Genomic DNA, 26,200 nt, shown 5'->3' on the forward strand with positions numbered 1-26,200 from the left:
CTGGCTAATTCTTTGCTGTGGGGAGCTGTCCTGAGCATTATAGCATATTGAGCAGCTTCCCTGGCCTCTATCCACTAGATGCAAACAGCAGCTTCCCCAGTCGTGGCAATCAAAACTGTCTCCAAACATTGCCCCCTAGTGGGTACAATCACTCCTGGTTCAGAATCATGAATCTGTATCATCTTGGCTAGAAACATAGCACCCAAGAATGAAATCACAAAGGAAATTTTGAAAATATTGACTACATTTTAAAAAAGACAACTTTAATAGTTAAGCTATAAAATTGCCATTCAAACAACAAATGGAAAAATGCATAGCATAAATTACATTTTCATTTACATAAAAAGTAATCAGTAAGAGATCTAAATAATTAGATAAATACTGAAAAATGAATATACCAATAAATATATTTAAAATAAAAAAATTAATTCAGCATGGATGCTTTATCTCTCATACTGGTAAACATGAAATAAACTTCAGTATGAGTATAGGGAGTCATAATTTCATAAAGTGATAAAAGTATAAATAAGTATAACATTGATGAAAACACAGTGGGCAGTGCATATTAGACCTTTCAAATATATGCATATTAGCCAGGGGTGGTGGCTCACACCTTAGTCTCAGCTACTCGGGAGGCTGAGGTGGAAGGATTCCTTAAGCTTGGGAGGTCAAGGCTGTAGTGAGCTATGATCATGCCACTGCACTCCAGCCTGGGCAGCAAGATCTTGTCTTCAAAAACAAAACAAAACCAAAAAACAAATATATGCATAGCTTTTGTCCCTGCAGTTTTTCTGGTACTTTATCCTAAGGAAATAATTGAGCTGTAAAAAAGTTCATTGCAGTACTATTTATAATTGCTAGACATTGGAAAAAATCCATCTATATTTTTATTTTAGAGTAGGGAGCTAGTCAAATAATGCACATTCATACAAAATGGAATACATTAGGTTAGTATTACTATTGATGAAGTATATGCCCTGGGGAAATGGATACAGTTAGAAACTCAGGTAACAGAATTGTGTATATATGTATCTGTTTGTATCTCTGAGATAGATGAATCAATTCTATTTCTTTTTTCTATTTATATTTGACAGATTATCTTTAGTGATAAGATAGCATAGAAGTTCTTCATTTTTATATTTGTATTTTTAAATATTTCTTCCAATTAAATAATGGATGTATAATTTTTTAAAAATGGAGAAATACCACATTTTTAAGTTCTTTATCTCAATTTCAAATTTTAAAAATTTAGTAAAATTTTAAAAAGTAAAAAATTTAAATTTAAATAATAGAAAACAAGGAATTTTCTACATCAGCCTTCATGAAAACATTTATAACTAAAAAAGAAAAAAAATTACAATGTCCCTGTTAGTATCCATATGATAGACTACTCTGCATATATAAAGCAAAGAGATGTTTATAAAATTCTAGACTAATATCATCTTGAACAAATAGTAGTTATTGTTAACCACATAAGTATAATAAAAATAAAACCAAGTGTCTAAATTTAGTATTAAAGAAAAGCACAGCATTTTCATCTGTGTATGTATTTGTGTGGGTCTTAATAGGAAGTTCTTCTTTGCATGAGTAGATCAAAGGAAATGAACCTAAAATGTGCTTTATTATATTGTAGGTTGCTTCAGGTGAATGCAATGAAGACACTGAAGTTTACAACATCACCCTGTGTACTGGGGATGAACTCACTCTAATGGGGCAAGCAGAAATCCTTTATGCAAAGACATTCAAGGAAAAGTCACGACTCAACACAATCTTCAAAAAGATTGGGAAGCTCAATTCCATAAGCAAGCTGGGAAAAGGCAAAATGCCATGCCTCATTTGCATGAATCACCGGACCAACGAAAGCATTAGCCTTCCATTCCAGTGCAAGGGCAGGTTTAGCACCCGAAGTCCCCTGGAACTTCAGATGCAAGAGGGCGAACACACCATCCGCAACATTGTGGAGAAGACCAGGCTTCCTGTGAATGTGACTGTGCCAAGCCCTCCACCGAGAAACCCATACGACCTCCACTTCATCCGTGAGGGGCACCGCTATAAGTTTGTGAACATCCAGACCAAGACGGTGGTGGTTTGCTGTGTGCTGCGGAACAACAAGATCCTCCCCATGCACTTTCCTTTGCACTTGACTGTCCCCAAGTTCAGCCTCCCAGAACACCTGGTGAAGGGAGAGGGATGGCCCGAAACCCTGGTCCATCACTGGCTAGGTATCTGCCAAGAACAGTTCGACATCGATGAGTATTCACGGGCTGTCCGTGATGTGAAAACCGACTGGAATGAGGACTGCAAGAGCCCCAAGAAGGGCCGGTGCTCTGGCCACAACCACGTGCCCAACTCCCTCAGCTACGCCCGCGATGAGCTCACTCAGTCCTTCCACCGACTCTCGGTCTGTGTGTATGGCAACAATCTCCATGGCAACAGCGAGGTGAACCTTCATGGTTGCAGGGACCTGGGGGGAGATTGGGCCCCCTTTCCTCATGACATCCTGCCCTACCAGGACTCTGGAGATAGTGGGAGTGACTACCTTTTCCCAGAAGCTAGTGAAGAATCAACAGGCCTCCCGGGAAAGTCAGAACTTCCCTATGAAGAGCTGTGGCTGGAGGAAGGCAAGCCCAGCCATCAGCCTCTCACTCGCTCCCTAAGCGAGAAGAGCAGATGTGATCAGTTTAGAGGTTCTGTCCGATCTAAATGTGCAACTTCTCCTCTTCCCATCCCTGGGACTCTGGGAGCAGCAATGAAATCTTCAGATACTTCCCTACCTCCACCTCCAGTGCCTCCCAAATCTGAAGCCGTAAGTCATTTCTGTTTTTGAATGAGGTGCCAGTCTTACTGTCTCTCTGCTCAGTCATCCACTACTTTATTTTCTTAAAACTCCCCAACTGAAGATTATCAGAGTGAGCAAATTTGTTTAGTTTGGAGTGAGATATACATGCTAGCTTGATTATTTTGACCAGTTAGAAATTACAGTTTTACTCTATGTCTAATGAGAACCTCTTGGAGAGTTTTTAACAGTAGAGTTTTAAACATGACTTTTGCTGCTGCCCAGAGAATGGATTATAGGGAGGAGAGAGTGGAAGGTGGGAGGCAGAGAAGAGGCGACTGCAGTAACGTAGGTGTGAGGTGGTGAGGCCCTAAACCGCGGCAGCTGGTAGTGGCTGGCAGAGAGGGACGACTGCTTCAGACTGTTTCACAGGTAAACCCAACAATATTTACTTGTGAATTGGATGTTGGGCATGAAAGAAAGAGAGCAATCAAAGAAAACGCCTAGATTTTTAACCTGGGCAACAGAATGGATATTATTGTCATTTACTCTGATGGGGAAGACTGAAGGAGGAGTAAATTTATTTGGTGGTGGGAGGGGAAGCAGAGGAAAATCAAGAGGCAGCAGCCTCACTTACAACTCTCTCCTATACCCCTGAAGTTACTTTGAGATCAAAGCATAGTGGATGTGCTAATGTATACACACACACCCCCCCCCCCCCCACAGAACCAGGTGCCAGGGCAGTTCTGTTTAACACCTTAAACGTAACTCATTCAGAGCTTGATTTTAATGTAAAACTAAAATTTTGGTACAGTTCTGTTTAGAACAAAAGAAAGGGCCCTCTATTTTGAGCATGTTCTTCGACTGACAGCCACTCTGAACCTTTGCTATTCATTTTTAATCATTGAATTTCGTTATCCCTGAGGGAGAAAGGGCTACAGGTACTAAGTGTAATTTTATTAATTTATTTGACAATATCTGTTACAGTGGCTTCCTTTTTTCTATCTCTAGAAGAATCCTTTTTAAAAGAATTATATGAATCCCAATATATAGAAGAGTTCAAATCAAAACCTATCTGACCAAAGCACATATTGTGGGGAAGCGGTCTTCCTTGGGTCCCTGCCCACTCTGCCCCTACCAGGTGATCTTAGGATACCTTTCTAGAACCCTGGGGCTGTGCAGAACCCGGTTTTTTAAAACTATGGAATTACTAGGCTAGATGCTAGAAATACAGGCACCAAGAAAACCTGGACTCTAGCCTCTCGTACTTCTCAGTTTTACAGGGAAGGTAACAGATGAAAAGAAATGACTGTTATACAAGTTAAAAGGTGATAAACAATAGGAAGATGAGAGAGAGAGAATGTATGGGGAATTCAGAGGCGACAGAGAAACTTCTAGTCGGGGGATGAATGAGAGGAACCTCCGTGGAGATTGTGACATTTTAAATGCGTTTAGAAAATGTACCTGAATTGGAAGAGAAATGAGAAAGAAGGACATTCTGGACAGAGCAGCATGAGCAACGAGCTGGAAGCTGGGGCAGCTTTAAGCATGTACGAGGGAAAACAAGGAGTTCTGTGGGGCAGTTAAATAGGGATGGGCAGTGCTGACTGAGAGACTGGCACCAGGGCATGGACAGCCCTGGGTGTCAGGCAGCAGTTTGTGCCAGGCTCCATGCTTAGCTGTCCATAAAGAGCCCTCATTGCTGCAAAGCTTTCCTAAGAGGACCCACCTCTGGCCTTTTGTTGCAGGGCGTGAGAGCTGCCCAGCAGCTACAGATCTGGACTTGCCCTTGCTCCTTACAGGATCCTGTGGGGACCATCAGGCACAAGCCCAGAGATCCCTGTATTCACTAAATGTCATGGACTGTTTAGGGAACTTAATGGTAGAGCTGGGGTCCTTGGCCCTTGTGTTTATGTCAGTGATTCCCTAAGAATGTTCATCAAAAGCCAGGTAAAAAGTAAGGGGGCAGCCCTCCAAACAAGTTCTCCCGGAACTTGAGGGATGTCTTAATTCGGCTATGTATTTCGTGTTACTTGAAGGTTGGGACTCTGACCTTCAATAGAAACATGACTGTATGAGCTTTTCCTACTGAACTTGGGTCCTACCTGGCACACAGTGGGGACTCATGTTTGTTGACTGACTTACAGACTCATCCGAGATGGTCACACCCAGGGTCATTTATGTAACCAAGTCTGGAGGTAGGAAACTAGCATCACTTGTTTTTTCTGTGGCTAATGAAAGATGAGTAAGAACATAAATATTAAGAGGTCCAACTCTGACCTTGGTACTAAAAAAGAAACGCTAAATTTGAAACTAAAAGCAAATCTCACAGAAGAAAAAAAAAAAATTGGCCTCCAGTCTAAGCTGTAATTTCTTATGACGTAAGAGAATCTTTTCAGAGCGTGTCCAGTGTTTGTAGAATGCTATAAACCTAATGAGTTTTTTAATAAACACCTGAAATCATTTAATTTGGTTTTTTAAAAAAATTTAGGCATTTCAAATGAAGTCATGTTTTTTATTGGTTCTGTGACCATGAAATGAATTTTCCATTTTTAGGATGTGCGTGGGATCCAGAGAACATCATAGTTGTTAGATGTGGCTTCAGCTTGTAATTTTCAAAAGGGAACTTTAATGGGGCATAAATTTAAGTGCTCCCACAGAATTAAGTAAAAGTTCTTTGGATAGTTCCGGTGGAATGAGGTCTTGGGAGAGAGATGTGCCATGTGTCCAGCCAACTCTCCTACCCAGTAATTAAAGATGTTGGCTTCACTTGAAAGTTCACCAGCTAGATATTAGCTGGGAAGGTGACAACTCTCACAAGGTCCTTAGGAATAGAAGGTGCCAGGGCAACGGAAAGGAGTCAAAGAAAGGGTGTCTTCCTCCCCACTTGTGCTGCAGCTCTGGCATCCTCTGGGCTCTGCTTGTCAACCCTTTTCTGTTTGTGTCTTAAACAGGGAAACTACATTGTGAGCCAAACAGAAAATCGTTGGGGGCAGAGTCATCCATTTAATCCCGTTCGTATGTTTTGTTAATATACCTTGCATATTCACTTGTATTTGACGCTCTAGTCCTTTTGTATCTTTGTATTTGATGCTCTAGAATTGTGTGCTCTAGTCCTCTTATATCTTTGTAAAGATTGTTTAAGAATTATTTATGCTTGTTTTGTTTTGTTTGAAACAGAGTCTTACTCTGTTGCCCAGGCTGGAGTGCAGTGCACGATCTTGGCTCACTGCAACCTCCGCCTCTCCAGTTCAAGTGATTCTTGTGCCTCAGTCTCCTGAGAAGCTGGGATTACAGGCACGTGCCACTACACCTGGCTAATTTTTTTGTATTTTTAGTAGAGATGGGGTTTCACCACGTTGACCAGGCTGGTCTCGAGCTCCTGACCTCAAGTGATCCACCCACCTCTGCCTCCCAAAGTGCTGGGGTTACAGGCATGAGCCACTGAACCCAGCCATGTTTAATAAGTTTTTAAACAAAACACTGACACTAACCTCTCTGGAATATGAGAGGCCGTTCTCTTCCTAACGGGAATGTCACAGGGAAAAGTAAACAGTTCCTGGTTCAAGAAATAGACAAGATGCAACACCTAGAACTGTTGCATCTGAGCCCAACTGAGGGAGCATGCCCAGTCTGGCATTTTCCCTTTTTAAAATTTTGCAAGCTGCCCCCAGATCAGAATGACCTGACAGTCCCTTTTGAGTGGATTATCCTTATAGATCTAAACACATTCTCTATTCTATAACATTGCAGGCGTCTATTCATCAGGTAGATTTTCTGGTTATTGGCTGATATGTAAAGTATTTACCCAGATGTACTCTACAAAAGGCAATCTTCAAGAGCAATCTTCTTTTCCCCCTCTTTAGAAAATGCCATTTTGGAGAGCAATGCTGGGAAGACTTTATATTGCACAAGATGCTATAAATAGAGCATTTGACTTCCAGTCTGTTCTCCTCTATGCAATGAGTTACAAATAGTTATCAAAACTGCAGGGTCAGCCTGGTATGGTGGCTCACGCCTGTAATCCCAGCACTTTGGGAAGCCGAGGTAGGCAGATCACTTGAGCTCAGGAGTTCAAGACCAGCCTGGCCAACATGGTGAAACCCGGTCTGTACTTTAAAAAAAAAAAAAAAAAACAACACCTGGTGTGGTGGTGCATGCCTGTAATCCCAGCTACTCCGGAAGCTGAGGCAGGATAATCAACTGAACCCAGGAGGCAGAGGTTGCAGTGAGCTGAGATCGTGCCACTACACTCCAGCCTGGGTGTCAGAGCAAGACTCAGTCTCAGAAAAACAGACAAAATAACCCTGCAGGTTCACAGCTCTTCTGAAACCATTTGTGTAGCAGTATCCTATCTGAGGACCCCAGCACCCAGCACCCAGTGGTCAGTGTTCTCTATCTGTCCTTTTTTTTTTTTTTTTTTTTTTTTTTTTTTTTTTTTTTTTTTTTTTTTTTTTTTTTGAGATGGAGTCTTACTCTATCACCAGGCTGGAGTGCAGTGCTGCAATCTCGGCTCACTACAACCTCCACCTCCTAGTTTCAAGAGATTCCCCTGCCTCAGCCTCCCAATGAGATGGGAATAGAGGCTCACGCCACTACACCTGGCTAATTTTTTTTGTTTGTTTGTTTTAGTAGAGACAGGATTTCACCATGTTGGCCAGGATGATCTTGATCTCCTGACCCCATGATCCACCCGCCTTGGCCTCCCAAAGTGCTGGGATTAAAGGCATGAGCCACCGTGCCCAGCCTCCATCTGTCTTTAATAACAGAAAAGAAACACATTCCCTCTTGGATAGTGGTTGATATTATAGCAATTCCTGGTAAAAGGAAAATCATAAAAGAAGCTCTTTTGTGAACCACTGATTTCAACCATGTTTTACTGCAGTGTTGATGAATTTGTGAACCTTTGTGATAGAGAAGATTGCCCCACAGCTTATGAGAAACAGAGTTTAAGAACTAAGTTTTAAGATGGGTTGGTAGCATGCATTCATTGTTAGAAGGCCGAAAGTTCATCATAAAGTTTCTTTAATGAAGCACACTGTGTTGTTGGTGTTTGAGAAAAATGGGACTTAAAGAGTAAATTTAATGCCAGATTGATGGGCCTAGCCTAGTAGGTGCTTGCAAAAAACTGATTTAACTATAGAGAAGTCTGTTGGGGCATCTGAATCTGCCTCAGCCAGGCAGAACCCTCGCTATGTGATAGATAATTAGAGGCGTGCAGCATTGCATGTGAGAGCTGTATATCGATTTCAATCCTCACGCTACCACTTTGTAGCTTCATACCTTGCACAAAATATTTAACTTCCCTGAGTCATTTCCTGTGGGGATAATAACATCTTCACTGCATTTTTGTACTGTGCAAAGAACTTGGCACTTCTCCCTGGCACTTGGTAAACATTTATAATAAATAGCAATAATTTAATATAGGATGGATTCCAGTTTAGGGTTAGGTAGACAGTCACTGTTTAGAGGTTTTTTCCCGCTGTCTTTCCTTGACTAAAGAGTGGAGAGAGGAAGTCACACTTTCCAGGTACATAAGGCCCCTCCAAAGAGTCAGGAGGTGGGTGGGAGTGGACATATCCACCCCGACAGCAAATGGGCAGAGCCAGCTACCACGGGGGTCAGTCAGCCTCTCATTCCAGAAGTGGGTGTGCTAATTCATTCTGCTGGGTTTCTGAGATATGATACAAACACACAATTGGTTTTAAAAATAGCAAAACATTCTTTTAATCTGACTTTTAAAACGTCTACTTGGTAAGGTAGGTATTATGTTTTAGTTACATAACTGTGGAATCATCACAAACTTTGTAATCATCATAAGCCCAAAAACAGAGCTCCAGAAATGCTTGGCACCCTGTGGATCCCAATAGCATAATCTTTTAGTGGCAGAGTCAGGGGTTTTAAGAACTAGAGTGCCTGTGAAAAAGCCACATGAGGCTCTAAGGCTGTGAACAAGTGTCAAGAAACTGGTATTACACAGAAATATCAAAGGTGAGAAGTGGCCTTGGATAACTGACTCCCTTCCTCAGGCTTGGCCAGGCCAGCTCCTGGTGCTGCCAGGTCTCATTACTTTGGATATGCCCAGCCTACAGAATTAGTGGCCTCACATGACTACTCAAGTTAAGAAAGTACCATAAAATATGTTTGTTGATAACAAGCTGTGGGAAGTAGCTAATAATTGATTCTACTCTGCATTTTTATTTTATTTTGTCTTTGGGCTTTTTCTCTCTGTAAAATATTAATATTAGGTATTGACAGATTTTCTTAAATCTGATGTATTAATATTTAAGCTTAGTGATTATTTACTTTTCAAAATAACTGCTCTACAAAAAGATACAGTCAGGATTCCACTAGTTAATGAGGTTTCCTAGGGCATTTGATGTTTAATTAATTTTAATTACAAGCTTTGAGGAGTATTTTGTAAGCAAGCCATACCTAAGTTCCCATTTGTTAATTGAAATAAGGACTAAATTATTATTGTGTTTGGTAACTTTGAAACTAATTGCCTTCTGTTTCATGTAGTTTCTTTTTAAATGAAAGCTTCTAGGTCAAGATGTATTTTCTTCTTCTTCTGTGTCCATTGAAAATCTTAATGATTAGAATGATAATAAAGATAATTATAATATTCTGTTGCCACAGTCCCCAACCTTTTTGGCACCAGGGACCAGTTTCATGGAAGATAATTTTTCCACAGACCCAGGGTTGGGAGAGGGAGTGGTTTCGGGATGACTCAAGTGCATTGCATTTATTGTACACTTTATTTCTATTATTACTACATTGTAATATATAATGAAATAATTATATAGCTCACCATAATGTAGAATCAATGGGACCCCTGAGCTGCTTTTCCTGCAACTAGATGGTCCCATCTGGGGGTGATGGGAGACAGTGACAGATCATCAGGCATTAGCTTCTCATAAGGAACACGCAACCTAGATTCTCATAAGGAACATGCAAAGTTCCCTCACATGTGCGGTTCACAGCAGGGTTCGGGCTCCTATGAGAATCTAATGCCACCACTGATCTCACAGGAGGCAGAGCTCGGGCTGTAATCCGAGGGATGGGGAGCAGCTGTAAATACAGATGAAGCTTCACTGGCTCACTAGCCAGCTGCTCGCCTCCTGCTGTGTGCTGCCTGGTTCCTCTCAGGCCACAGACCAGTACCAGTCCATATCCCAAAAGTTGGGGACCCCTGTTCTATTGGGTAAGTCTTGTTCCAAAGCTGTACAATTAAGTACGTACCATTTGTATAAAATCACATTAATAGGAAGGTTATACATGACTGAAGTATATTTATCACATAGTATACTCCTTGCTCAGGAAGGATCTTTATTCTACTCTTCAATGGCATATACTTTCTGAGTCCATGAAAGCACCCTACATTTTAAACAAGTACATCTTTTCAGAACCACTTGCCTCTCCTGCCACTGAGTGAGTGGCTGCCCACTCCTTCCCCTGGGCCTCCTTTGCCTGAGGCTGGAATATTGGAGACCATTTCTGAGAAAGATCTGTCTTAGGTCCTTATCATCAATGTATAAAAATGGAAAAAAGAAGCTCATATGTCTAAGAATCAGGATTTTGACTGTAAATCACATTTGCCCTCATGTAATTAATCAAATAGAGGTTCATTTATTGTACTTTGTCATTATAAAACTTTAATTTTTGTTTGGCTGAAAATATCCACTGATGGTTACGCGACAGGGTTATGAACTCTTTGTATAAAAGCCTCTTTATAAATAAGATTTCTTACGGCTGTAATGATTTTGTTATCTGGGAGTGAGGGAAGAAATGTAAAATACAGGGCAGAGGGCAGTCAGTGAAGGCAAAGTTACAAAGTTCAAGGAAGCATGGTTACAAAACTCCTTTCTTTAGGTTGCTGACTTGTCCTGCATTTGGCTTTTTAGGGAAGAAAATGCACAAGAAAGGTGAATCTCATTTTAAATCAAGCTCCCCTGCAGTGTATGTATTTTCTTAATCATTGTCAATATGGAAACAAAACGATCCTTACTCCACCTGAGTGTGCCAAAATATCTTTATTGATTGTCCACAATTCCGAGCAATATGATCTTTGAGACAGGAGGTATACTCCCTCCCCCATGCCCCTGCCAGGCATGTGACAATTGGTTCTAGAAGGTTAACTAAGGAAATACATGGCCCGGTCAGCAGATGTCCCTAGATCCATTGTCTTGTATGTAAGATTGAGCAGCCACCACTGCTCTGAAACTGATTTTTTTCCCAAAAGGCCATCTGAAAACTGTTAAGTAAAGACCATGCCATAGTTAACTGTCCTTTCACCTTTCTTAAGCTCTTTGGTCCTGTTAGTGACTGCATGTGAAAGTTGTGTTTCTTCCACAGAACAGAGGAGTCGAAGTTGTGAGAAACAAAGGCTTTCCAAGAAATGCTGTTGTACCAGAAAGCCCCCAGTCTTAGTGATGCTGTTTCATAAACCCCTAGGAAGTGTCAGAGAAAAAGATGTAACAGAAGAAAGAATTTCATAGATACTATGTAGAAAACACTCCAATTGTATGTGTGTGTCATTTTTTTCCCTCCAGAGATCTACATGTAACTCTGCTTTCCACTCATGCAATCATGAGCTTCCTACTGTTAACAAATTCTCATGCATTATTTTCAACATGTGGCAATTTAGAGGAGACCTTGTTTTCCACTTTTCAAATTACTGATCCTTGACCTGTGCTCAGTTCCCTCCCAGCTAAGCAAGAGTTAGAACTGTAAGAAAGGGAGAAGGGAAAAGAAGGTTAAATGTCTATTCTAGGACTCAGGAAATGACGTTAAGCTCTCTGGGCAGTATTCTGAAAGTAAAGAAAATAGTTCCATTTTATGATGTGTTTGATTTGGACCATGGATTGGAGTTGCACTTGACTTTGTTGACCACCTCCACTTAGAAACATGAAGCTTTCCAAAGCGTTTGTTCTATTAGGTGTGTTTCATCTTTGCTTTCACTGCTAGATGATATGCTACCATTAATTATTTTTCTAGCTTTATGTGGCCACTGATGGCATGACAGAGGCAGGGAACAATGGAAAAATGGTCTCCCCTTTATCTTCTTAAGTTAAAGGAGAGCAGAGTCCCAGGTGTCAATGTGCACTTGACCTCCAGCTTACATGCATGCATATACATACCCAGGCACATTTTTTCAAGTTTCTTTGAAGTTTTTTTGAAAAGGCATGCCTCCTTCAAACCAGTATCCTTTTCTAACAACTACCTCACTCCTTCCTTTCCAGACAATTCCTGAGAAGAGTGGTCTGCCCTCACCAACACCACTCTTCCCTCCTGTCTAGCTTTGACGCACTAGAGTCTGGCTCTGCCCCCTCACTTGACTCACACCTCATTTGCTAAGATCACCAGTGACTTGCTAACTGTCACATAAGGGGAACCTCTTCCAGCCCCTTTTCTGACTTCGTGACATCTCTCCATCTTTGCACTGTTGTTCCCCTGCAGCTCTCCCTCCCTTGGCTTCCTTGATGCCATTCAAGCATGATTCTGCTCTGTGAGCATTAAAGTGCAGTTACCTGTTTTTCCCCTCCTCTGTCTTCTCTTCTGCCCATCCCTTGGGGGTTCAACCTTCTTCGCTTCTCATCTGGGATCTCAGTGCCACCATAACTTCAGATTCTAACTATCATTAGAACACTGAGCTCAAAGTTAGTATTTTCAAAACCGACCTCCTCTGCTTCTCCCAAGCCCTGTTCTTTTAAATTTCTGTCTGATGAACAGCACCAGTGTTTTGTTTCATCATCTAAGCCCGCAGACCAGATCATCATTCTGGTTCTTCTTTCATGCCATGTTCTTTTATCTTCTACCTTTTGCACACTCATAATCCCTCCTAAGACTTTCTCAGTAAAATCACCTGTGAATTTGTTCTTCTCCTGCCACCTTGAGTAAATTCATGGTGATCCCATGAACCTTGCATATACTTCTATTATTACACTTACCAGATTGTATTTTAATTATGTGTTTGTTTCCCTCCCTCATAAGTCATTCCATGAGTACTCACTGTTGTAACTCAACGCTAACTCAATGAGCACATGATAGGCACTCAGTATATTTGAACAAATAGCAAAGTGGAATTAATAGAGGCTGTAGGAAAAGAGAAAGCGACAGCCATGTTCTTCAGACTTTTAGGGATGATGGAAGTCGATGCTTGTGATCCCGGCTGGCAGCCCCCAGGACAGACACCTTTTACAGTTTAAGCCCCCACTCTTAGATTATTTCAGTTGCCTGAATATGCCTCTCTAGGAATAGGCCTCATTGACTAAAGAGGGTGAAGTTCAAGAAAGAACAGAACTCACCATTTCTACCTCTTTAATAAGTGAGCTTTCTGTTTAGCTCTGCATTCGCGATCTGCCATGTGAATACCAAGGAGACTTGTATCAACACCAGGTTAGTGGTGTCTCATGCTTGATGATAATTGAAACACTGAACATTTTAGAAAAGAGACAGACTTACTCTGAAGGAGCAAGAGGAGAGACGTATGCTCGCGGTGGAGCCGCTGCGAAGAAAAGCTTTAGGCCAGGGAATTGCTCAGGAAGCAAGGCTTTGGGTACTCCCTGTATCCACACTGTGTCCATTGAGCCTGTCATCAACAGGACTTTGGTTCCAGGAGCTTCTCTGTGAATACTCAAGGTACTCATAACCAGAAATTAACTACACATAGGCAAAGATCACCGTCATCTGCAGTGGACGGTAACACCCACCTCAAAACAGAATGCCAGCTCTTCACTGAGCACGAGGGTTGGAGGTTCGTTCCTGATACTACAGGGGCCCCTCTCTCCTTGTGTTGCCAGTGGAAGTCCAGTCGTAAACGTTGCATTGGAAACAAATAGTCCATTAGGCACAATATAGTCCTTTAGATCTTCATTTTAGAGTAGTCATTACTCTGGGGTATGCTAGATTAAAGCCACAGCATTTCCTAGTTCAGGAATACTGTCATTGTCATTTTCACCGTGACACTGTGTCAACGGGTGGTGGTAGAGTTGGTGGTGATCGTATGTGCCAGGTCTGCTGGTGCCTTTTTTTCCCTAAATTGACTCAGTGTCACCAAAAAAAACTTAACATCCAGCCCAAATGACTTGTCAATAATAATTTCCACATAAACATATAAAAGATATTCTATGGTATATGAGTTTTTTAAGTGCCTTTTTTTTTTTGTTTGGTATTTTTTGTGACATTCCTTAACATCTACCAGGCATTCTGTGTGACATGCTTGTGCCAGGAGTGACAAATTCCCAAACTCTGCTATCCCCAGGATGGTGATAACAAGTATGGCAGTCCCTACGTTTTAGCGCTCAGGCTCATTAAATATAGATGGAGAGTAAGTAAATATGAACAGTGTGTGGCACACAGAGTGTGTAATGTGTGGGGCTGGCCCACAGGAACTGGTGTTGAGGTGTGGTGGGCAGTAAAAACTGAACCAGAGAAAGTGGCAGGGAAGCACAGGGTGTGCTGGGGGGACACTGAGTCCGCCACTTTGCAGGGACCTGTGTGCCCATATAGACTAGGAGCAGTGGGAGAGCTTGCTAGAAAGATGCGTGGGACCCTGACTGCACAGAGCCTTGGGTGGCAGGCAGGGGAGGCCGGCCTTTATCCAGGAATCAGAGGGAGCCACCGGAGACAGCCAGTAACATGATGAGAGCCACATGCTGAGGCTTCCAGAAGGGATGTGCTGAAAATTGTACACTTAAAAGCTAAATTGAATATGAAGGAAAACTGGAAATAGGGTGATTGACCGTCTAGTCTTACAAATTGTCTCTTATTAACAGATAAAACTCATCTAAAACACAGCTACCTTCCTCCTGGATGTAAATATCCCACGTGAATCAAATCAAGAAGCAAAGAGTAGTAGAACTGTTACTGTTCCGATAGTAAGAGATAGAATGTAAGATGGTACAATATACCCTCACTTTGTCATTTCTGAATCCCAAAATGCATACGTCCTACCACAGCATGTCATTCTTCCCTTAAGATGCAGATAAATAGGCCATCATCAGAGCGGCCACCCATGCAGCAACAAGTTGAAAGTTATAATGCCGCTTAGCGATGTGTCTGTGGAGTCCTCAGCTGTGCCCACCTGCCATGGGCTGCCCCCCACCTGCCTGGCGTAGCGCAAGCCACTCACTCTGTGCCTCAACAAAATGACACTCGAAATTCTTGTCATGAATGGAGTCCCTTTAAAGTCATCCTTTAAAAAAAGAAAAAAACAAAACAACAACAACAAAAAACCACCTTTCTCTAAAGTGAGTTTCAAGTAAGCCTAATTCTTTTACCTTGACCTCACATAGCAACACCCAGATTGCCCTCCCATCACAACAGAAAAAAATCCTGGCCTCGTATTCTTGCTTCATCACTGACAACATCCCATCTCCTAAGAGTAAGAATCAGCTTGTTTCTCTCTCTGTCTCTCTCTCTCTCTCTCTCTCTCTCTCTCTCACACACACACACACACACACACACACACACACACACACACACATATATTAGTTCTTTAACTCCCTTCAGGAGTCATGTGGCCACCCCAAAGGCTTTCCATGTCTCAAATTCTGTCTTGAGCGCCAACCATAAACACTCCAGTTGGCCCCGGCTACCTCCTCACCAGGCCCTGGAGCTTGGAAGTGTTTCTCTTCACTATCGCCCTCTCCTCGCCATTGTGGGAAACCTGTTAGCCTCAGGAGTCCCTAGTTATGAAGGTGGCGGAACCAGCTCTAAGTGACCTTGGGTACCTGGGATTGGTTATGAGAACAGGAAGAGGGGAGTTCCTTTAGGTCAATTTCAACTGCAAGTGGCTTTTCTGAGTTTATAGACCGAAGTCAGCCGACTATTGTAAATTAAAATGCGTATTGTAATTGGCATCTGAGCATATTACAATTGGCATCTCAGGTAAGTGTTTCCTAATGAAATGTCATATTTAATGGCTAATTCTAAAGTTTTGAAAATGCTAAAATGAATCCAGCTTAACCATGTTTTCCTCATGTTCCACTCTAATCCAATATTGGGAAGTGACTAAGTATTTATTTTAAAATTAAAAAGTTAACTGACAGAGTCCTTATCGTCTCGCATTTTCCATGAGCCCTATTACTATAAACATAAATAGAACCAAGCACATCTGTAATGAAGTGACACCCATCCACCCTAAAGTCTACAGATATTCCCTAAGAAACAAACACATTTGGCTACCTTACAGTTCACTAACAAGGCAGTGGAAGATAAACCAAAGCCAGAAAGCGGGGTCGCCCAGCCTAAGCTGCAACATCCTGGTCAGTTCTCAGCCTCTTAAGAAGACCCAGCTGGCCAAGGAGGGTGGATCACCTGAGGTCAGCAGTTCGAGACCAGCCTGGTCAGCATGACGAAACCCCCTCTCTACTAAAAATACAAAATTAGCCAGGTGTGGTGGCGCATGTCCGTGATCCCAGCTATTCTCAGGAGGCAGAGGCAGGAGAATCGCTTGAACCTGGGAGGCGGAGGTTGCAGTGAGCCGAGATCACGCCATTGCCCTCCAGCCTGAGCAACAAGAGTGAAATTCCGTCTCAAAAAAAAAAAAAAAAGGAAGACCCCAGAATGGTGCAAGGGTCTTTCCTGGGCCAGCCCCGCCAAGCATTCCTCTCATGTCGTTATCCAAACCTCATTTCCTGGTGGGCATCCTTTCTGCAGTCATCCACCACCTTTTTAAAAGCTCACAAGGGGAAAGCCTGCATCTATTGTGGAAGAAATCTGCTGCTCCGAATATTTTCTTTTAGTCTACAGAGCTTCTCCAGATGAAACCATTCCCTCTCCCCAACCCACTGGGCCCCAGTAACCAGGGCTGTCGGCCCTGCAAGTAGGAGCAGTGATCAGCAGCCCCGGGAAGAAATGTAGCCAATGAGAGACTTGCTTCCATTTCATTTAGAATTGGGTTTACTGGGCTACCCATAGCCATGCGTCCTTTCTTAATGGCTGGTTTTCTCTGGCAAGTGGATCAGGCCTGGGGTGTGAGGTAGAGATCCTGGGTGCGGTGTAGATAGTAGGAGATGCAGTGTGATGACATGAACCCATTTCATTTCAGCTTAAGCAAACTCAGTACCAAAGCTAATAGGAGCTTGCTGTTTTCTTGTCTTATCCCAGAGCTGCTTGGCCAGAAAGGAGTTGAAAGTGAAGGTGAAAAACTTGGTGGGGACATAGCCTAAAAGTAGACCGGGAGAGCATTTCAAAGCATAGCATTTTTGACAGAGTCAGAATTGGCTATTGGCTCTATTAATATTTTTACCGCTATAGCTTAGGGTAGACTGGCAGAGCCAGGTATAAACTGCCCCCTGCTGCCTGACACGGAGAAGTACATGAAAAATGTCGCTTCATTGGTGATTATATTCTGAAATGCCTGCAAGGAATGGAAAGCAAATTAGGAGAACAGCAGGCAGTCTCAGAGAAGCCATGGACATCACAGATCAGCTAGATCCTCTCCAGTGTGAAGACGAAGGAAAGGAGAGAGCTAGAAGCAGCTCTTTTAAAAAGTACTTTCCGGATGTAGAGAGCCGCTTCATGACTCCTTCTGCAACCTTGTCAGTGAGTGGACCGTGGTCCAGTAGCATCAGTATCACCTGGGAACTTGTTAGAAATGCAGATTCTCAGGCCCCACCCTGTGTCAACAGAATCAAGATCTGCATTTTAAACAAGATCCTCCAGTGATACTCACATTTACATTTCCGAAGCCCTTGCCAGGCAGGCGCAGTGTCACATACCTGTAATCCCAGCACTTTGGGAGGCCCAGGCAAGTGGATGACTTGAGATCAGGAGTTCAAGACCAGCCTGGCCAACATGTTCAAACCCCGACTCTACTCCAAATACAAAAATTAGCCGGGCGTGGTGGCAGGTGCCTGTAATCTCAGCTACTCAGGAGGCTGAGGCAGGAGAATCGCTTGAACTCGGGAAGCGGAGGTTGCAGTGAGCCAAGATGGCGCCACTGCACTCCAGCATGGGCAACAGAAACTTCATCTCTACTAAAAATATGAAAAATTAGTCAGGTGCCCTCTCGGGAGGGTGATGTGGGAGGATCACCTGAGCCCAGGAAGCAGAGGTTGCAGTGAGCTGAGCCAAGATTGTGCCACTGCATTCCAACCTGGGCGACAGAGTGAGACTCCATCTCAAAAAAAAAAAAAAATTCCCTGAACATGACTTCAGAAGGAGCTTTAGCCCTGGACCAGGTCCAGGGTTCTCTAAGGTTTGGATCAGATTGAATTCAGCTTGAACAGTGAAAAAAACACAACCTAATAGAAGAGATGAATCCTCAAGTTAAATTTGTGAATGCCTTATGTTCTTATTTTCTTAATACTTCCTTTTTATCCATCCTCACATGTCACTAGCTCTTTAACCATAGATACTTTAACTTGCCATATTTCATATTACTTTCTGTATTTCAGTAGCAGCCAGCATTTGCGAAGCAGTTTCTTTCAAAAGTCATTCTGTCCCAGCAAGTGTGTGACAGGCGTCTGATTTGCTCTCTGGCAGCCTCTGTGCTTCCCATCATTCTTGTTTACTTCAATCTTCTCTCTGCCGTGCTTACACCCTGCTGTTATGGTTTAAGAGGAGTGACTTGAGCAAGTCTGCAGGATTGAGCTGGCCCCCAGTGGCATTGTCAGTCTGTTGCTAACCTGGAGTGTTCTTTTCTGCGCCAGGTCAGAGAAGAATGCCGGCTCCTGAACGCCCCACCTGTTCCACCCCGAAGCGCAAAGCCTTTGTCCACCAGTCCCTCCATCCCTCCTCGCACAGTCAAGCCAGCGCGGCAACAGACTCGCTCTCCCAGCCCCACCTTGTCCTACTATTCTTCAGGGCTACACAACATGTAAGTCTTCTTGCCAGGCCCCGCTGCACGCTTATCTTCTCATCCAGCAGTTCATGGGTTCTTGAGAGCATTTTCAGGGTAGCCCTAACTGAGGCAGGGTGGTGGGAGAGGAAATGGCTTTTTAGTTTTTTAAATAATTTCACTGGGTGAGCATGCCGGGGCCCCTTAGCTAGGATGGAAGAGCCAGTGTGTCTTGGGAAGAAAAGATACCACACCAATCTGAGAAATTCAGAGGTAAAGGCCAACTAGATTCTCCTGGAAACACCCCAGGGGCTGCCGTCAGTTCTCACAGATCAGCATCTAGTTCTTTCCACTCTGACTTTGACACGAGCAGACAGTACCTTCAGCAGACAGCACCTTCGACCAGGACCTGAAATGGAAAGGGTCCCATTGGCTGTCTACTCTGAATTCCCAGACAGGAGTCCCCTTTTGACCATCACTGTTGGGTGGTCATTTCCTTTTGTCTGGATACTTCCAGTGCTCTGAGCTCATTCTTCTACAACACAGCTCATTCCATTGTTGGCAAGTAGCAGTACTTAAAAAAAAAAACAAAAAAAAAAACAACTATATTATATTGAGTTGAAATCAATCTCTATGTAACTTTCAATCATTTCTTAGGTCTAAAGAAATAAAAATAGGTCCATCCCGTATCTCTTTGTCGACTCATGAAAATTCCGAGTCAGCTATGATAAAAGTCTTCTCTTCTCCAAAAGAAACATCCGTGCCTCCCTCTGCTGCTTCCCTGACGTCACTGTCAGACCCCTCACCGGCCTGCTCACCCTCCTTTGAGCACACTCTAGTTTCCTGTTGCTCTTAAAACACGGCCCCCCCAGAGCCTAATCCACCACTCCACATGCGCTCGTTACAGTTTAAAGTAGCTCTCTTTGCAGGTATTTTTTGTTCTCTGGACATTTAAATCCTTGTGCTAATGTTACTCGATTGTTCAGAAACCAAGGCAAGGATTAGCATTTTATTTGAAACATTTCCTCCTACCTCAGACTTTTAGATGGAAATAGAGTCACGGGTGGTGTGATGCCATCATGTCATTGTAGCGCAAGCATGGCAAGCATGCGCCACCCATTTACTATTCTCTCACTCTACCCTTGCTCACTGCAGACATTATTCATCCATCATGGCACCTGTTGGTGCAGAGCCTACACATGACTTAATAATTTTCCTCATCATAAAGACCCAGGCACCTATTAACAACGATTTTCTTACTAGGTGAAATACTTATTTTATCTCCTCTGTAGCATTTTAAATCATTATGTACATATCTAAAATTACCAATGTATTTTATTAAAGATTCTTTAAAAAAAAAAAAAAACCAGTGAAGTTAGCAGGAACTTTATTGAATTCAAAGCTAACTGCACTTTTCTATTCAGCATTAACATCTATAAATAACGAAAGCCTTGGGATTTGGCTTTTTTCTTGTAAATGATTTCTCTTTTTGTGTTTGCTTTTAAGCAGCGTCACTAAAACTGACACAAGTCCTTCTGAAAGCACTCCTGTTTCCTGCTATCCATGTAACCGAGTGAAAACTGATTCTGTGGACCTGAAATCCCCATTTGGAAGTCCTTCTGCTGAAGCTGTGTCCTCTCGGCTCTCGTGGCCTAATCATTATTTGGGAGCATCAGAGAGCCAGACCAGGAGTGACTTCCTTCTGGATCCAAGCAGGAGTTACAGTTACCCTAGACAAAAGACGCCAGGCACACCAAAGAGAAACTGCCCAGCACCTTTTGATTTTGATGGCTGTGAGCTCTTGTCCAGCCCCCCTAGCTCAGTCACTGCAGAATTCAGTAGCAGCGTCTCTGGTTGTCCCAAGTCAGCCAGCTACTCTCTGGAGAGTACAGATGTGAAAACTCTTGCAGCTGGCGTGACAAAGCAGAGTACTTCATGCCCTGCCTTACCCCCCAGGGCTCCAAAACTAGTAGAAGAGAAGGTCGCCTCCGAAACATCTCCTTTGCCTCTGAAAATTGATGGTGCTGAGGAAGACCCCAAGTCTGGATCACCAGATCTCTCTGAGGACCAGTATTTTGTTAAAAAGGGCATGCAGGACATCTTCTCTGCCTCCTACCCTTTCTCATCCCCGCTCCACCTCCAGCTGGCCCCCAGATCCTGTGGCGACGGTTCCCCGTGGCAGCCACCGGCTGACCTATCAGGACTCTCTATAGAGGAAGTGGCCAAGTCACTACGGTTCATTGGTTTGTCCGAAGATGTCATATCCTTCTTTGTTACTGAAAAGATTGATGGGAACCTGCTTGTTCAGCTAACGGAAGAAATCCTCTCAGAGGATTTCAAATTGAGCAAACTGCAGGTGAAGAAGATAATGCAGTTCATTAATGGCTGGAGGCCCAAAATATAGCCAAATAACCCTCAGCCAGCATGGAACAAAACTGATCAATGCGTGTGCTAGAAGGGGTGGGCTGGGACACAATTTCATGTTTTTGCACTAAAAACCTTCTCTGTAAATAGGGATAAGAGAAACTCTTACTATGCAGATTACGTTTTTGAATGGTGAACAGGCTATTTTGTACATCAATAAAAATGCTGTACAGAACACTTGGAGGTGTGCCTTGTACGTCACTCAACAAACACTCAGCAGCTGCTAACAGGAAAAAAGGCATGTGCAGAGAAGTCATTCTTACCCAAGTAGGTTTATGCGAGAAGGTATGATATTTATTACAAAACAGCCAAAGCTGAAAGACATAAAAATCTTTAAAAAAAAAAAAAAAAAAAAAAACACTTTGAACAACAATTCCCTTCTTTTAGGAGGGTTGACTTTAGACAATTAACTATGTTCTGTGCTCCGTCATTCAGATTGCTTCATGCTAATTGTTTTACTCTTGTGCCTGAAAATGTTAGTGATATGAATTGACACTTTAATGTTATATGCTTGGTGGGGATCTTTTTATGAGAAGGCATTTTCCAAAAGTCATGTGTTGATAAAGGGATATATGTTGTCCTTAGAAATCACACAAATCATGACCACAATAATTTATCTGTAACTGCTGCTAATTTTATTGAGCAGAGAAAAAATAATATACATATATAAACATGTCTAGATGCATACACAATACACCCGGATATGTTTTACACATAATTTTGATTCTGATATTTTAGGTAACATCTGTTCACTTTTAAATAATCCACTGAGGTTTGGGGACTGTTATCTACATTGATTCTCTTAGGATTAGTGGACAGGATGACTCCAAAGATTCTCAGAACCCTGTCACTTGAAGCTCAGTCTTATTTGGGTTCATCACTGAAAACTTAGAACAAGTCAGTAAAGAGTCCTGTATTGAAGAATTAAGTTTGAGTTTAAGCCCACTCACTGCAGGGCTGGTTTTTGCATGTAATACTCCCATGACATCTGGGGAAATGACAGTTTCTGTTGAATTATAATTCTCCGGTTTGAGGGTCTCCTTCCCCTGGTGTCTGATGACGAGAGGTCTGAAGAGCATTTGTCAGCATGCATTACCCTTTCTCAACCTGCTTCGTGCTTTACGAGAGCTCAGAAATCAGATGCACCAGCCTTTCTTATTATATATGCCACATCTGTTGAGTATTTTTAAAATACCTAGAAGAGGACTTGTTTATTTCATAAACCACTTCTTCCCTCTCTTTCAAAGAAAATACATTATTACCATACTTTTACATTAGTCTCAGAATTTTTGCTAAATATGATTAAGTATTCCAAAATATAATGGCATCGTCATTATTCTTTTTTAGAGAATATACATCTGAGGATTGTGTTAGTTCTCAGAGCAAGGCATCATCTACCCCCCTGCACCCCAGAGTCTGGCCCCAGATTCCAGACGTGCGGACAGCCCATGACCGAGGTGCACACCGTGCCCTCTTGAATAGCAAGGTCAGCCAGCGAGGCGGCAGCAAAACTTGCAGGATGGACTTACATCTTATCTCTTCCTGCTACCAAAACAAAAAAAATAAATTGGAAGACAAGACCCACCAGTCTAGTTTTATAGACCTGTGAAACGTGCCTCTGTTTCTTGGCATTAGAAGAAAGATACTTTTAATCCATATCATGGTTTAGAGTTGAGGTGAATTGATACCTAATTTTCCATGTTAGATCTCATTTTCCATCTTAGATCTCCTTTATCAAAAAAAGTATTTTTTTCTCCTAACATGTCTCCCAAAATGTAAATACTATAGGCAAAAAGAATACTCTGTAAAATTTTCACGCTGGAGCACCTCTTCAAAAGTCACTGACAAGTCAATGAGGAAGTGTCTGGTACTGCACTCACAGGACTTGAGACCCATGAGGCTTTCGTGTTCTGAAAGCATCCTTCTGTGTGAGGGGGACTGCCTCCCTTAGGAAAGTAAATCTCTCAGAACTTCTTTCTAAAATAAAAACAGGCAAGATGCAGTTACTAAGCGGCAAATTTTCATTGGCAAACCTAGCTGAATCCGTTTTAAAATACTTAACACTCAGACACGATTCTCAAATTCAGGAAGAAGGAACAGGGTTGGTTTGGGTTTACTATGAAGGTTGCCTCACAAAAACAACTGACTCCTTTTAGCGTTTTTTTGTTTTTATTTTTCTTTTTGTAAAAACTTTACACAAAATAGGGTTTTAAATTCTTTTTGCTTGTTTGGGACTTGGCGTATTTTTGTCAAGTTTATATTGATTGGCAATGCGGAGACTTCTTGAGGGCAGGGACTGTGGCCTTTGGTTCACTTATGCATGAAACAGTCTAGTATCACTCTACAGTGCTGAGTAAAAGACACAGCCCCTGCCCTCTTGGAGATGATATTGTTTATATTTGAAATCTCAGTTGCTAAGAGTACGTATGTGTGGGTAAGAAAGATGTGAAGTCCTCTGGGCAGCTGGGTATATGGAGAATTACATGTGTCCTGTCTTTAAAATGTCAGCCTCTATTAAGGGGTACAGAACACCCCAAGATCACTAAGATCTCTCTCACTGCCTAGTGTGTTGTTTCTTTGTTTTGTTTTGTTTTGTTTTGTTTTGACTGACCTGCAATTCTTTTAATTGTAATAAATATCTTCTGTCATCTCTAAAAGCCACAAATACATGAAATTGCCATTCCTAAGCCGAGCACCTGTCTATGAAGGACCTTGGCGCCCTGACTAGACAAAGCATTCATAGCTCCAAGAGAATCCTGACAAGATATGCAAAGCAGTGATAATAAGGAGACAGCAGAAAAGTGATGCCCAGAGATCCACACACAGAACCTTTCTAACCAACCAGGTCAAGGCTTATCATCTTATGTCCTCTGGCAGGTCCCCTATAATCAAAAGAGAGGAAGTGTCTGTCTAAACAAGACCCTTTTGGGTCCTTAGATTCATGGCAAAAATCATCATGGCCCCCATCAGAAAAGAAAATCAGCAATAAACCAAGCCAAGCAGCTAAAATGTATAATGTGGGCCTGACTCATGTTGGGAGGCAGAATTCAAACACTCACAGATCAATCTTGCAAGTTTTCTCTTCTTTAAGTTGAGCTGCTCAACTTTATGAACTGTGAAATTTACTTACATTCTTTCAACCCACATATATCATTGCAGTTTATGAAGTTGCAGCAGACTGCCCATTCATCTAAATTGCAGTGTTTATTCTTGTCTCATGTCGAAATACAACAGTCTTATAGGAAATATTATGACAGTCCATTCCAACTGTTTTCAGACACATGCATAAACAGTCTCTGCTCACATTCCACAGCCACCTGCATGTTATCCATACAGCTCCCTGAGAAGTCCAGGGATAGGAGGCGGGGTGTGGCAGGATGGAGGGTCCTTCATTTTCTAAACACTTTGTATAACTCACTACTCATCGTGCCTAGCAAGTATAAGATTAACATTTTGAATAACAAACTGGAAAACAAATAATCCTCTGAAGAACCTAGTGAACTGTTCAAAGGAAATTTTGATTTCAGTCTACCAGAAAAGTTAAATCTGTTGTTGGACATAGGAAGTTTTCAGAAACATGCCTCTTTTATCAATTTCCACTATCTTTCAAGTTACCTAAAGGCACCAGGCTGCTTGAGCAAGAAGAATAAAAGGCCTAGAGTGCAAATTATGTGAAGTAGAGCTTTTAGATTGTGGGATTGTAATAATATGGGATGCTCATGGTCGCATCATGTTAAATCACACCGTTTAGTCTTCAAAACTTGGTGTTTTAAAATGTGTCTCATTGTGATAGCCAGAAACAAGGAATAAACGTGATTTCAGTTTAAACTATATACAAATATCTTCTGTAATTTTGCTGCTCTAATTTTTAGGCTATAAATTTTGTAATAGAGCTTATCAGATTGCGAATTTCCTTTGTTTACAATCTCATGTAGTAGGGCTCAGATAATTTCTTAGCTATAGCTATAAACCTTTTCTCCCACTCTCATATTAAGTTTCATTTAAAATATTTAAGCTAAGCCTAAAAATTGAAATCAGTTAAGAATTTGGAGAGTTTATCTTAAATGGAAATGGTGTATTCTTTTCAAAGAATTTTGTAACCGTCTTTACAGTTTCTTTGCTTGGAAAACTTGGGTTGTTAACTATCAGTTAACAGTTGCATTACTTTCCAAAACATTATCTAATGGGCCCAATGTGTACCTCAAGATAAACACAGTATGTTATGTCTAAAAATTTCATTGTCTGTTGATTTAAATGGTTCTGAAATGTCTCTAATAAAGAAATTTTCAAAGTTGCTTTTCTTGCAGTTGTTCCTCAGTGGTCAGACCTAGTGGATAGTTTTCCAAGGACTTGTTTCCCATCCTCACTTAGGAGTAGGGAATTTGGAGGGAGTCCCAATACTGCAAGCCCATTCTGTATTAATAAAGAGATGGAAGACTGTGGCTATTGTGCATAGTCAGAAGATGCAGGTAACTAGGTGACTTGATGGCACACAGAGAATCCAGTACCTGTGTGGTCAGGAGATAACGCAGAAGATAAAATAGATGAACTGGTGAGGAAAAAAAAAAAAACTGGTCCAAAGATAGTTGTCTCAATTGATCGTTCACTGTCAGTTACAGATCAAACTCCTTGTTCTACTCTTTCCCCACTCTCACTACTGCACCTGACTAACTCTTAAAAACTAAATAAAAGTATACATTTGAATGGGGAAAAGAAAGATAACAAATTTATATCTCTTCGGCTTACATACAGTTTAACTGATGTAACTAGCAAATAGCAGAGATGGCTGAGGTGACTAAAGAAAAATTGAGTGCTCAATATGCTGCAGCATCCAATGGGAAATGTTACACAGAAGCTGGAGAATTGCCAGTGGAGTTTGGTTAAGAGAACTTGTAGCATAAAATAGTTTCTCAATATTTTATGCCCCAAATCTTCCTGTCTTCTTTTACTAGACTAAAAGCATCCCCAAATTATTCATTCCATCTTAAGCCTTCAACCCTTCTTTCCTGTTTCAACAGGGATAAACCTGTGACTAAACCCATACGTGGCCACGTTACTGGATTTCAGGAATGTGTGCTAGAAGAACCTATAGGCTTGACTTAGATTGACCAAAACTTCCTGAGATCTATCTCGAGATTTAGAGTATTTCATCAAGTAGTATACACGAGAGCATTTGACTCCAAAAATCAGATATTGCAAAGTAAATTTGAGTT

General features: G+C 41.9%; 1 protein-coding gene across 5 annotated transcripts in view; it reads left to right on the forward strand.

The window, feature by feature from the left end:
- Positions 1-25,282, forward strand: part of LOC105498333 (GRB2 associated regulator of MAPK1 subtype 1) — a 200,164-nt gene extending 174,882 nt beyond the window's left edge. For 4 of the 5 annotated variants that reach the window (XM_011770381.3, XM_071085488.1, XM_011770402.3 and 1 more), the window contains 3 exons: positions 1,634-2,806; positions 18,436-18,602; positions 20,070-25,282. In XM_011770381.3, coding sequence (XP_011768683.1) covers positions 1,634-2,806; positions 18,436-18,602; positions 20,070-20,967 — 2,238 coding nt within the window. In that variant the 3' untranslated portion in view covers positions 20,968-25,282. The remainder of the gene's footprint in view (positions 1-1,633; positions 2,807-18,435; positions 18,603-20,069) is intronic. The other variant, XM_011770391.3, reaches the window with a different exon arrangement.
- The last annotated feature ends 918 nt before the right edge of the window (positions 25,283-26,200 follow it).

The sequence above is a fragment of the Macaca nemestrina genome, chromosome 19 (genome assembly GCF_043159975.1).
Source record: "Macaca nemestrina isolate mMacNem1 chromosome 19, mMacNem.hap1, whole genome shotgun sequence".
In the NCBI taxonomy this organism is placed as follows: domain Eukaryota; kingdom Metazoa; phylum Chordata; class Mammalia; order Primates; family Cercopithecidae; genus Macaca; species Macaca nemestrina.